Source organism: Chenopodium album, chromosome 20 (assembly GCF_948465745.1).
Source record: "Chenopodium album chromosome 20, dcCheAlbu1.1, whole genome shotgun sequence".
Lineage (NCBI taxonomy): Eukaryota > Viridiplantae > Streptophyta > Magnoliopsida > Caryophyllales > Amaranthaceae > Chenopodium > Chenopodium album.
The window spans coordinates 32,316,407-32,329,580 of NC_137853.1; the positions used below are offsets into that span (position 1 = coordinate 32,316,407).

At 32.8% G+C, this 13,174-nt stretch overlaps 1 protein-coding gene across 1 annotated transcript; it reads left to right on the forward strand.

The window, feature by feature from the left end:
* The first annotated feature begins 4,658 nt into the window (after positions 1-4,658).
* Positions 4,659-9,962, forward strand: LOC145597298 (E3 ubiquitin-protein ligase ORTHRUS 2-like). The gene is made up of 9 exons (XM_081653433.1): positions 4,659-5,159; positions 6,469-6,989; positions 7,426-7,551; positions 7,785-7,908; positions 7,995-8,059; positions 8,151-8,253; positions 8,447-8,558; positions 8,653-8,867; positions 9,053-9,962. Exons 1-9 carry the CDS (start codon positions 4,692-4,694, stop codon positions 9,635-9,637), a joined length of 2,319 nt encoding a protein of 772 aa, XP_081509559.1. The 5' UTR covers positions 4,659-4,691; the 3' UTR covers positions 9,638-9,962.
* The last annotated feature ends 3,212 nt before the right edge of the window (positions 9,963-13,174 follow it).

The window sequence follows — 13,174 nt, forward strand, 5'->3', positions numbered from 1 at the left end:
TATAATATGAAACCTTTTAAGTATTTCAAGCTGCATTAGTGATAGGCCAATTGACCAAATTGGTAAATAAAAAAGACCCCTAGCGACAATTTGGTAAAAAAACTTACTCCGACTACAATTTGGTAAAAAAAGCTAACCGTATGCGACAATTTGGTAAAAACAATCTAGCGACATTTCAAAAAAACTAATTTTTTTCGACAAATGCTTTAAAAATCCTTACATTTATTTTTCTCTTTTAAAATTTTGGATTAATATGTTATCTCCTTTTTATTTTGCTAAATCCAAATATCAAATTTATGTCCAAGCCCTTTTTTAAAAAAAATCGTTAAAAGGGGGTATGAAACTCAAGTGAAAATTGATACTTAACACTTTTTTTTTCTTAAAATTGTTATTTTCATAAAAGGGTTGGTAAAAAAAAAAAACTACGAAAAGCAAACTAAATTAAGTATTAGATAGTAATTTATCGGAAATTTTTCCGGTCAATTAGCCCATTAATTAATGATATATAAATTATATTCACTAGCTACATTTAAAAAGTACATTGGTTGCTGAGTTGAGTAAGGGTTTGATCGATGAAAGTTCAACTATAACATATATCATATAATATATGAGTCATTTTGGGCTAACCCAATCACTATAACAAGCTGAAAACCTTGACCTAAACAAGCTAATTTTGGGTCAGGTTCAAGCCACATTGGCATATCATGTCACCTTTTACCACTTTTTACTCGTAATTTGGATTTTCAACAAATCTTTAATGAAGATCTAAATTGATTTAAATGTTTTACATGATCAATCCGAAATATTGGAAATTAAGAAATTATTCTAGAATAATTCCTATTAGTAAGAGAATAAAAATAAAAAAAAGTTGAAATTTTCATTTGCTAAATGTTTAGATTATTGCCAAATTTAATAGTCGTGTACATACATACACGCGTACACACATGTTACTTATGAGGGCTTGACTTTGTTTCAACGTAAGGTTTTTTTTTTTTTTTTTTTTAAAGTTTTTTTTAACATTGACTAGTTACCTTTACATAGCTATTTTGAGTCATTTTACTTATATTTTTAAAATTATACCTTAATTAGTTCCCTTGTTAGATAGGTTTTTGCTAGAGAAATTATTCTCTCTTTGTATGATTTATTTATTTATTTTTTTGACAGGGTATGAAAAGGATGATGATTATTGAAACAACAACATCCATAAAGGTAAGAGGTGTTTGGAGTATTTGGTTTAATATTGAATGGAAAATCCATTGGTAACTTTCAGAATCACTGTACTTTTCTATTTTATGGTTTGTTTGTTTTTCAAATTCATTTGATATGTGTCGTAAAATGAAAAACCATCTTTTAATTACTCCGTATAATCTAATAATCCCACAAAGGTAATAAAAGATGGTTTTGTTAATAGTAAACCTACAAAAGGTGACATTAATTGTTAGAATCAATTTTGCAATGAATAAAAAAAATTGGTCAAATTTATTAAATCATGATAATTTTGAAAAGTGGCAACAGTAAAATGGAAACAACTTCTTCGGGGCTTGCTTGGCATCGTTTTTTGTTTTCGTTTTTCGTTATTTTTTAACAAAAGCATGAAATTAGAAAAGGTGTTTTCACTTTTTTGTTGTCAATTTTCAAAATTAACATACTTTTAATAAGTTTGACCAATATTTATTTTCATTGTATGACATTTACCATTTAATATTGAAAAAAAAACCTAAAAAACATATCGATACCAAACAGACCCCAGTAAAAAAAAAACAAGACAATTGAAAAAAAAAATCACGAACCAGCCCTTTACAAATGTAAATCACATAAAAAGTGTAATTTTTATGATCTGTGCAAGACCCAATTTCATAAGATTATATCTATTAATAAGAGTGAAACAATATAGGATTCCTCATTTTATTCTTTGGGGCTTGCCCCTCGTGTTCACCCAAAAAAAAAAAAAAATTAATTCTTAGCAAAAAGCAATAGTGTATGGAGAAATTTTTATTAACGCTACAAGTTTAATTTTTAACTTGATATTGAAAAGGTATTTATTTCTATTTATAATGAATATGAGCTAGAGTAAGGGATAAATCAAGTGAATATTACTTTTCTCTTGTTTCAAGCGGATCATAGGAACAATATTTATCACCTGCCCTTATGGCTCTCTAAGTGGCACATTAATTTGATTGAATTTGCTCTCTAATTAAAACCAAACCATAATTGCAAACTTGACAAAAAATACTTCACTATCTGATTTAAATTAAGCCAAACCATATGGATAACAATCAATAATTCACAACTAATAACTTGAAAAATAACAATCAATGTCAAATTGCAAATTTAATAATCAAGAACAAGCAAAATTTAAATAATCATTAATTCGAAAAATAACGTAATCAAATCAATTATAGCCCGTATTTCTCCAATAAATCTACACAACTTTGCCGAAAATAATAATAATAATAATAATAATAATAATATAATAATAATAATAATAATAATAATAATAATAATAATAATAATAATAATAATAATAATAATTAAACAACTTCAGATTATGCACATATGGTATGTCTAGTTTTTTTTTATTATTATATTTTTTTAAAGCCTTACATGTTAGGTCATGAAATCAATTACTGTGTTACATCGGAAGAAAATTGTTCAAGCATTCGTTTTATTGATTTAATTTAGCATTGAGATTAATGTTTATTTACACAAGGCAATCCGAGATTAATCAACTTTAATTTGAAAACTGAAACTATTTAATGAAAACAAAGAAAACTAATAAAGCCTTATAAATTAAACTAGTTTGAGGCCCGGGCGAAGCCCCGGATCATTTTTTTTAAATAAAAAACTATAGTACATTGCTTTTAAAAATAACTTCAATAAAATAAAGTGAAATCTATTGATGATATTATAAATTTTTTAAAAATAATATCATTTGTTAAATTTTGTTAAAATAATTGAATATATTGAATATCAAAATTCATTATTTAATATGCACTTATGCAGTAATCTAAATGTTATATTATGCCAATTTATTTTATTTGTTAAAGGGATTTTTTTAATCAATCAGCTATCATAATAAATTCCTTCAATTCGGATAATATATATTTTGTGGTAAAAAGAAAAAACTTGTAAAATTGTTATGCATTTTTTGGGTTACATATTTTAATTAACACATATATACAAAATGGTTGAGTAACTAAAAGAAACGAATATAAATTTGTAATCATATTATTGTTAAAATATCCTCATATATTATTACTTTAGAATTGATGAACATGATGAATAACTCTTTTTAATATAACTTTATTATCATATATATAAGATGTGTCATTTGTTTCAAAACAAAAAAAATATAAGATGTGTCATTAGAGTGATGGTCAAAGTCCAATTTTAATGAATATTAGATTATGGCTTATGGGTTCAAATATGAATGCTAACAATTAATAAATTTTTGTGAGGAAACATTATTAGTAATTAATAATAGTAAGTGACATGACGACACGTGGCAAAATTGGCAACACATTGCAAGATTACAATCCTTGCCATGAGTTTTAATATATATATATATATATATATATATATATATATATATATATATATATATATATATATATATATATATATATATATATATATATATATATATATATATATATATATATATATATATATATATATATATATATATATTGATATTGATATTGATTTGTATGTCTATAGCTACTATTATGAGCTGTTTTTTTTTTTTTTTTTGTTTTCTCAAGGTTTATTTTCGTATTATTCGGGATTTTGTGGTTGATTCCTTCTTTATTTATTTGGATTATGTTCATATCCAGATTGGTAGAGCATTATTAAACATTAAATCCACAAGGTAACAAAGTTCGATTTTTTCCTTTCATATATAATACTTTAATTAAACACTAGTTTTATATTTCACGTGACGTGTGCACGTAACTTTACAACTATTCCACGTGACATATACACATAACTATATACTGCGTATCTAAAGTTACGCATTAATAAACGTGTAAATCACTTAATTCAAAACATGTACAAACTTTAACCATCCATCATAAATTCAAAACCTTGATGTAAAAATCTAACACCACTACATCTAACACTCCCTTAACCACAAACACGACACACGTCGCGTGAAATATAAAACCCATTGTTCAACTTCCACCCATACCCTTACATTACAGCTAAAAAAATATAAATTCAATATTATTTATTTATTTATTTATTTATTTATTTTTACTCTAGCTAGGTACATTGTAAGAACAATAATAAGATAAAATAATCCAAATTTGTTACCATGTAAACAATATTACTAAATCCTAGTGGATATGAACATAATCGGAACAAAAATAGAAGCAAATCATCCATAATATCCCGGATAATAAGGAAATAAATCTCCATAATCTCAAAATCAACGGCTAAAAACAAACACAGAAATCAAACCCAATAAAAAACCAGTTCTACAGTAAGTATAGTAGACTCTACCACAGAGAATAACCTCCCAAATTCAAAACCCCCTGAAAAAATTTTCAAAACCCCGCCGTCTCACTCTCTCACCTTCACTCTATAAATACCACCCTTTTCACTGCCCTCATTTCCATCATCTTCAACCTCCGCCATTTTTTCTCTCTCCTAAAAAAAAAAAAAGCTTGGTTGTTAGTGTTGTTTTACCAATGGCGAATCCGAACCCCTTGGTTCAATCCCAGCAACTCCCCTGTGACGGCGATGGCAACTGCATGTTGTGCAAGAAGAAGCCGTCGGAGGGGGAGAAGCTGGTGTGTAAGACCTGTGTTACGCCGTGGCATGTTGAGTGCCTGGCTTCGCCCCCGCTTTCGATGAGTCTTGCTGCTTCGTGGGAGTGCCCGGATTGCGCTCCTGCGGAGGACGCTGCTGTTGTTTCCATTGTATCGGCGGTTGTCGTGGGGCCTGCCGGGGAATTGCTGAAGAAGATTAGGGAGATCGAGGCCGATGAGACGCTTTCCGAACCCGAAAAGGCGAAGAAGCGTCAGCAGCTTCTGGGTGGGGTTGGATCCGGTGAAAATGATGATGGGAAGGTGAAGGATGATAATGAAATTATGAATATTCTTGGCGAGAATATCAAATGCTCTTTCTGTATGCAACTCCCTGAACGTCCTGTCACTGTAAATCTCTCTCCTCTCTACTTGCATTTTTGTTTTTGCTTTTATTTCACTTGAATTACGTCTGTTTTCATGATGATTTCCCTCTTTCATGTGTTTTTCTGTTTTTTTTTTTTGGGTTGAATTCTGGGTTTTTTTTGGGTGATATAATCGTTTTATTATTGTGGGTAAAATTAGGGGTTTTAATTAAGTACATGGTTGAATTTCTACATTCAATTAATCGTTAGTTTGCTTTAATAGTTTTTGATTTTTGTGATATAATCGTGTTTCAGCGTTATTTTTTAGTGGGTGTGAAATTTTGGGGTTTTAATTAAGTAAAGTACATGGGTAATTTGCTACATTCAATTGTTCGTCAGTTTGGTTTAACAAGCTTGAATTCTGTAAATTAAGCGTGATTTATTTATTTTTTATTGTGATATGATTGTTTTTCAGCGTTATTTTGTGTGTGTGTGTGTGTGAAATTTAGGGGTTTTAATTAAGTAAAGTACATGGGTAATTTGCTACATTCAATTAATCGTCAGTTTGGTTTAATAACCTTGAATTCTGAAAATTAAGCGTGGTTTTATTGCACTGTTAAAGTTGAATTAACGCTGTAATTACTCCATTGGATTAATTGTAGGTTTAATTGGAAATTGTAGATGCCTTAATTATCAGTCTTCAAAAGTACTGTATCAAGTAAAAGATTGAAAGAATTAATTTTGATTTTTTGGGGATTTTATGATTTTTTCCAGATAAATGTTAACATCAATTTGGTAGTGTACTTTGTTTTGTTGGGTGTACCAACCATGGTATTAGATATCCTTTTGTACTGGCTGTCTTTGTCATATAACTGATTTGGCAAGTTTTGCACTCTGATTGTGATGGTTTAAGATGCTGTATGCAAATTTAGTGCATTATATGTTTGGAATAATCTAGACCTATAATTGGAAAATTATTGGATTTTGGTTGAATAAAGTGCGAGTGGCGATACTTTTCGGGTTTGGATAATGATAAATTTGTTTACTTTCTTGTTGACTTGTAGATTCCTGTAATGGGATGTCTTCATGCATTGTGTGTTGGAAGTATTATTCTTAGTAAGGAGTTGATTATGTGAAGTTGATGGGTTTATTGGGAACAGATGCGTGCCTGTATATGTATTTGTTTCATGCTATACATGGTAGTAAATAGTGGAGACATTTGGAAATTTGTGCGATCTACTTCCCGTTCAAGCATTTTGTAAAACAATCTTCTTTGCTGTACATTAAATGTATGTTAGTCATACCTGGTTGCTGTTCTTCTATTAGGATAACCAACGCTTATGTTTCTTGTTCAGACTTCATGCGGGCATAACTTTTGTTTGAAATGTTTTGAGAAATGGTGGGGACAAGGAAAAAGGACATGTGCAAAGTGTAGGAAAAAACTTCCAGACGAACCACCCAGAATCAACTCTTCTCTTGTTTTTGCTATGAGAATGGCAAGAATATCCAAGCCTGCTGCAGCTGTGGTGCCTAGAGTGTTTCAATATGTGCGCAATGATGATCTTCCTGATGAAGCTTTTACAACAGAAAGGGCTAAAAAGGCAGGAAAAGCAAATGCTAAAAGTGGAAGGATATTTGTCACTATCCCAAATGATTTTCTTGGGCCTATTCCTCCTGAGTATGATCCTTCTCGAAACATGGGAGTGCTGGTTGGTGACTGCTGGGCAGATCGCATGGCATGCAGACAATGGGGTGCTCACTTCCCACATGTTAGTGGTATTGCTGGACAAGCTAGGTACGGGGCACAATCAGTGGTTCTTTCTGGAGGATATCTAGATGATGAGGACCATGGGGAGTGGTTCCTCTATACTGGAAGGTATACATATTTATATATATATATTTTTTTATATATAACCACTAAAATTTTCAATCTTAGAATCCACCCAACAGCTACTAATGCATATTGTGATTTTATGGTTTGTTTTGATGTCATTGACCGAGTTATATACTTGTGCTGATTTATTTTATTTATATACTATATTACTATGTCAGCTATTTCACTATTGACTCCTCCTTGTCTATAAGATTATCAGCTATAAATGATGATATTATTTATTTATTTATTTTTTTTTAATTTTTTTTGTTTAATCAACCTTCACATGATTTTTTTTCCAGTATGTTCTGAGCGAAATATCTAGAAGAACCTAGAATCTCTTTTTTGCCTGCCTGTGTCCCAAAATTTGCTGGTGATTATTTGTTATGCCATTTGATGATATGTGTTCTCTTATCTTTTTGTGAATCTTGAATCACAGTGGGGGTCGTGATTTGAGTGGAAATAAGCGTACAAGCAAGTATCAGACACATGATCAGACATTTACTCATGGAAATGAAGCGCTTAGGTTGAGTTGCAGAAAAGGATATCCTGTTCGTGTTGTTAGGTAAATTACCAGTACTTGATAGTTGATACTATTGTATGAGCTTAGAAGATTTATTTAACATCTAGGTCTACACAGCTCTTTGTATTTATACATCAGTGCTTGAGTTTTATCTAGTTACATGTAATCTATCTTCAGTTAATAGCACAGGATCTTTGTTATGCTGTATACTGGTTTGGTTATGATGGTTTTTACTCCTAATTTTAGAAATGACATTTGGTTTTAACATCATACAGATCTTTTAAGGAGAAGCGCTCTAATTATGCACCTGAAATTGGGGTTCGTTATGATGGTATCTACAGAATTGAGAAGTGTTGGGCAAATTATGCCACAGAGGAAGTGAACAAACAATTGGTTAAGGTTGTAGTTTGATATTTTTGTGTTATTATTTGAACAATGATTTGTGAATATTCTGATAGGGTTATTGGTTTTGTTTGCTTTGTTAGTCTCCATTTTTGGTATGCAGATATTTATTTGTTAGATGTGACAACAGCCCTGCACCATGGACGAGGTTAGTACATTACTAGTTAACAAAACATTATGTATGCTTGAAGCTTGCTTTAATGAGTGCAAGTAATACTTTGTGTCTGTGTCTTGCACAGTGACGAGCATGGTGATCGACCAAGACCATTGCCTAATATTCCTGAACTAAAGGGGGCTAAGCAGTTGACAGTGAGGAAGGAAAGCCCTCACTGGGACTATGATGTGAGCACTGAATTACCTAGTTGCTTTTTTTTTTTTTTTATCTGGAACTTGAAATGAATCGGAAAAAAAATGAATTTGGTTAATGTTTATGGCCTCATAGAAATAACGTTTGAAAGGAAAATGTGTCTTGTATGTATTGTTAATGAGTAATTCATTTTCAGCAGCTCATCTCAAGTTCTGATTTATTTTACAGGCAGATGAAGGATGCTGGAAGTGGAAAATGCCTGCACCATCCAGCAAACTAATCAAGAAGGTACCTGGATCTGGTCGTTCAAAGAAAAGATCCAAGGCAAACATTTTAAAGGGTACTCCCTTGTCCTCTTTGTAACTTTTGTTTAATATAAAAACACTTATGCACCTTCTACTTTCTTAGCAAAATTATGTTGTTGTCCTTTGCAGAGTTCAGTTGCTTAATTTGCCGTAAGGTGTTGACTCTTCCAGTTACGACTCCATGTGCTCATAACTTCTGCAAATCTTGCTTGGATGCCACATTTGAGGGTCAAAAGTTTGAAAGGGAGAGAAAATCAGGCGGCCGGTCACTACGAACCCAGAGAACTGTCATGAAATGCCCTTCATGCACAATGGACATCTCTGAGTTTCTTCAAAATGCTCAGGTATGTCATTTATATGATGAATTAAGGGTTTTAATGATCTTCGCATGTGTCTAGAGCCCTCTAGAGTATTGCACAAATTAGACCATAGCAGTGAGGGTGCTGCATGTCTATGCCAAGTGCCAATCCATTTTATAGATATTTATCATTTATAGTTTTTGCTTATTTCTGTTTGTAATCTCTGGCAGGTCAATCGGGAGTTGATGGGAGTGATAGATTCATTAATCCTCAAGTTCAGTCAAGAAAAGGCAGAAAGTGAGGAGAGCTCTGGTGCCGCTAATGAAAATGAGAGTGAGTCTGAAGATGCAGATATCAGCACCTCAGATATTGAAGGGGATGAGGAGGAGGAAATACCTGACGAGGCAATGGAGGAACCCCATGGTGAGAATGGAATTCTTGATGGTGAAGGTGCCTGTGAGATACCAGATGAAGTGAAGATTGCGCCTTCAGCTGCCAAAAAACGAGGACGCCCAAAGAAGAGTAATGTTGAAGGGGATGAAATCAAATCAGTGGAGGAAGAACCTGATGTGGCAATGGAGGAACCTCATGGTGAGAATGGAATTCTTGATGGTGAAGGTACCTGTGAGATACCAGATGAGCTGAAGATTGCGCCTTCAGCTGCCAAAAAACGAGGACGCCCAAAGAAGATTAATGCTGCTAATGGCGCTGCTCCCAAAACAAGAGGAAGGAAATCCAGCAGGGTGGCTGAAGATGGAAATGATTCGCCATCCAGTCCTCTTCATGTCGGTGGCTCAGACAACGAGCTAGAGTAATTCTCAGTCAATTTGGGATATAGGGGAGAAATGTGCCATATGGCACTGCATTAAGAACTTACAGTTTCTATATCTGCAGCCCAGTTTTGTACAGTTTAAGTTTAAGCCTTTTGACCTCCAGTTGCAAGCACAACTTTAGCTTAGTTGCAACATATTTTGTACTTTGTTGTTGCAATGCGGTTTGTAAGGGCCGATTGGTGTGTTGCATCTTGTTGTAGGTACATTATCATTATTAGTATCCACAGCTTCTGAGTATTTGCGCTATGCAGATTAGTTCAGAAGCTTATTAATTTATGTCATTCAAACTTATGTTATTCAAATCAATATTTTCTACCTTTTAGTTACATCTTAAAAGCACAAGTCTTTGATGTTATGGCAAATTAAATGTGAGTATTTTATTCTCCTAACCCAGATGATGTTGATGCATTTGCCCACTTAAAACAACTTTGTGCAGGGAATGCTGAATACTGTGGCAGTGTGGCACTGATGCTCTTTCTCTTCCAAGTAGCTGCTGGCCGTTGCCCTAACCAAGTGTTTGGATCAGTCCTCAGTTCATCTTCTTTATAGCTTTGGATGGTTACAACTTTTACCATATGAAGTGTTATGATTCAAATACTATGAATCTTCTGAACTTTTTTAGGAGTTATCGCCTTCTGAATTTCTATCAAGCGTGATTTGTGTCTTATAAGTGATTGTAAAGTTGAATTTATGCCTAGGCCTCGAGTTTTGAAAGGTAATCTGGTTTGTAATATTCTGATATGAAACGTAGGTCATATAAACTAATGTTTTTCTAGGTGCTACGGAGTAACATGTTAACTTAAAGATCTCGCTCACATTCTCATTCATTTAAAGACAAATTAAATTGGGACTAATGTTGTAATATGCGAAAGGATATGAGTGACAAAAGAGCCCCAAGAACCATGCCCAACTTCAAGCCCCTAAACACTTATAAATTCCTACTGAAGTAATGGATCATTGGCATCATTCCCTCTAACTAATTAATAAATAATGTAACAAAAAGATAGAAACCTTTAAACTTAACAATAAACAAATTGACCCTTCTCAAATCAATGATAGATCCATCACCATTTAGAAGTCCCTCATATTTTACTTGTGATGATGAATTAATGATAGCTTATTATACTCGTGAGGTTGGTTCGTTATCCTAATTGATATGCATATAGTATATATGATGCCTTTTCTTCATTTTATGTTAACGTTACTGCTAAGGATCGAATAATCGATTGATTCAACTTGAAAACTTAAAGGCTTAGATATTTTGAGCTCGACTCAAATTAGACACGAACTTAATTGACTTAAGACTTTAGCCGAATTGAGCTATGCACGACATCACTCATAGGCTTGGTGTATTGGGGCGTTTTAGCTGACCTCCAAATTGTTATTCTTATAAAAAAGATAATTTTACTATATGGTAACTCGATCATTTGGGTGTACACACAAAAAAAAAAAAAAAAAAAAAAAAAAAAAAAAAAAAAAAAAACATTTTATCTAATTTTGATTTACTTAGGGAGCATTTGATATGGATTATTTCTTGTACCGAAATCTAAAATCATATGGAGTAGACTCTTACTGATCACTTTATTGACCCTTATTTGACCCACTTTATTTAGGTCTACTGAATAGAGCACATAAAAATTAGTGCCCAAAAACAATATAGAAAATCCGATTCAACTTTTATTGAGTCACATTTCGCAAATCAGAGCCTAGCCTAACTGTTATGCTTGGTAATTCAAAGGTTAAGGATCCTCAAATTTTCGTGTCAAGTGTTATAAAGACTTATATGTTAACAACCTAATTTTATTTTGTTGTTTTAAAGTCTAGGTCTAAGGTCTGATAAGTTAAAATTTTTATACCGTGTCTTGTAAACTTTGATTTATTTATTTTTGTTTATTAATTTAATGTCAAAGAAAAAAAAAAAATCCTCAAATTGTCAATCCCTGATAATTTACCTCTTATATATTATTGTGGCTTACATCATGACCCAAGTGAAGGGTGAAACCTACTCTACAACTCCATTTATTTGTTTGATAAAGGAAGTCTAGATGGGTTTGACACAAAACACTAGGTACGTTGGAAATTATATAGTTATGTGAGATCTTGTTGAATTTGTTATTATATCTAAGTTTAAAAATCAATTTTTTTTTAGGAAATTTTGACTTTTACCACCTCCAAATAACCACTTATTGGTTTTTACCACCTTCATAAAATTAAGTTTTATTTTACCACCACATAAAAAAAATTTAAAGTTGGCTTTTATCACCAATCACCCCCAACTCACGGATTCCGTCCATAAATTCGTTAATTGGGCTTACCGTGTACATGTGTCATCATATTATTATTGGGTATAAAATCAATCAATCAAAACCTTAATCCCAAAATTATTAGGTATAAAATAAAAGAAATAAATAAAAATAAAAAATTAATAAAATCAAAACCATCCAAGCCAGTCACTGCCGCTGGCACCTCTTTCGTAGCCCCCACCGCCGGCAACCCCCTTTCCCTACCTTTCCGGCAGCCCATCTTCTAGTCTTCCCCTCTATTTCTGGTGGCCTCGATCTCCTCCTCCTTTTCCCCTTCCTTTTTATGACCACCCTTTTTTGGCAACCTCTATCCCCTCCCATTTCGACAACCTTGCCTCCTCCTTCTCCTCCCTTTTCCGACCTCAAACTTCGATCCCCTTCCCTTCACCTCCTTTCGACCCCCTCCCACCAAATTCCGAGCAAGCTCGCCCTAGCCCCAACACCAGATTCCGACCCCTTTTCCACCTACCAAATTTCGACCACTCCTAAAACCCTATCCACCACCAAATTTCGACCTCCTCCTTCCAGCCACCACCTAATTCCGACCCCCTCGATCCCTAGTTACCACCAAATTCTGACCCCTCCATAGCCCTACACGAAATTTCGACCAACTAACCAAGGTGGAGTTGATTTCGTTCTCGGCTGATTGGCGTGGAAGATTGGGGGAGACGAAGAGGAAATGTCAAAAAGGTGGGCCCTACTAACGGATTCATGGACAGAATCCGTTAGTTGGTGGTGAAACCCAATTTTTGGAAATTTTGTTGATGGTTTTTAATGGAGATAGTAAAAGCCAATAAGTGGTTTTTTCATGGTGATAAAAAGTCAAAATTTCCATTTTTTATGCAATTTTTATGCATATTAATCGGAGATATCTATGATTCAAGACGCATCTAAAGACGCATCTTGAAGAACATGAATAGTCACATAGGGAAAACAAATAATGATAAAAGGGAATTGAATATGTAAAATCTCATGTTGCGAAGATTTGAGAATTAGATATTGAAAGATACACATTACATTGAAATTAAACAAATCTATCAAGATCTTACTTCATTATTTTTTTTTTCCTTATACATTGAAGTAATAGTTTAGTTGAATAATCAAATTAGAATAGATCAAATTTTGATTAAAGTCTTAGTGCAAAGTTTGTTATTTTTTACTTCTCTCCAGCAAAAAGAAGGTTTTTCACGTAAAATTCTTTGTGTTCTTTATTGTT

Excerpts from the sequence above, each read along its gene's own strand:
- LOC145597298 (XM_081653433.1), top strand. The coding sequence starts at position 4,692 with ATGGCGAATCCGAACCCCTTGGTTCAATCCCAGCAACTCCCCTGTGAC. Across the intron at positions 8,559-8,652 it reads CAAGGCAAACATTTTAAAGG|AGTTCAGTTGCTTAATTTGC; the intron begins GTACTCCCTTGT and ends TGTCCTTTGCAG. Across the intron at positions 8,868-9,052 it reads AGTTTCTTCAAAATGCTCAG|GTCAATCGGGAGTTGATGGG; the intron begins GTATGTCATTTA and ends AATCTCTGGCAG.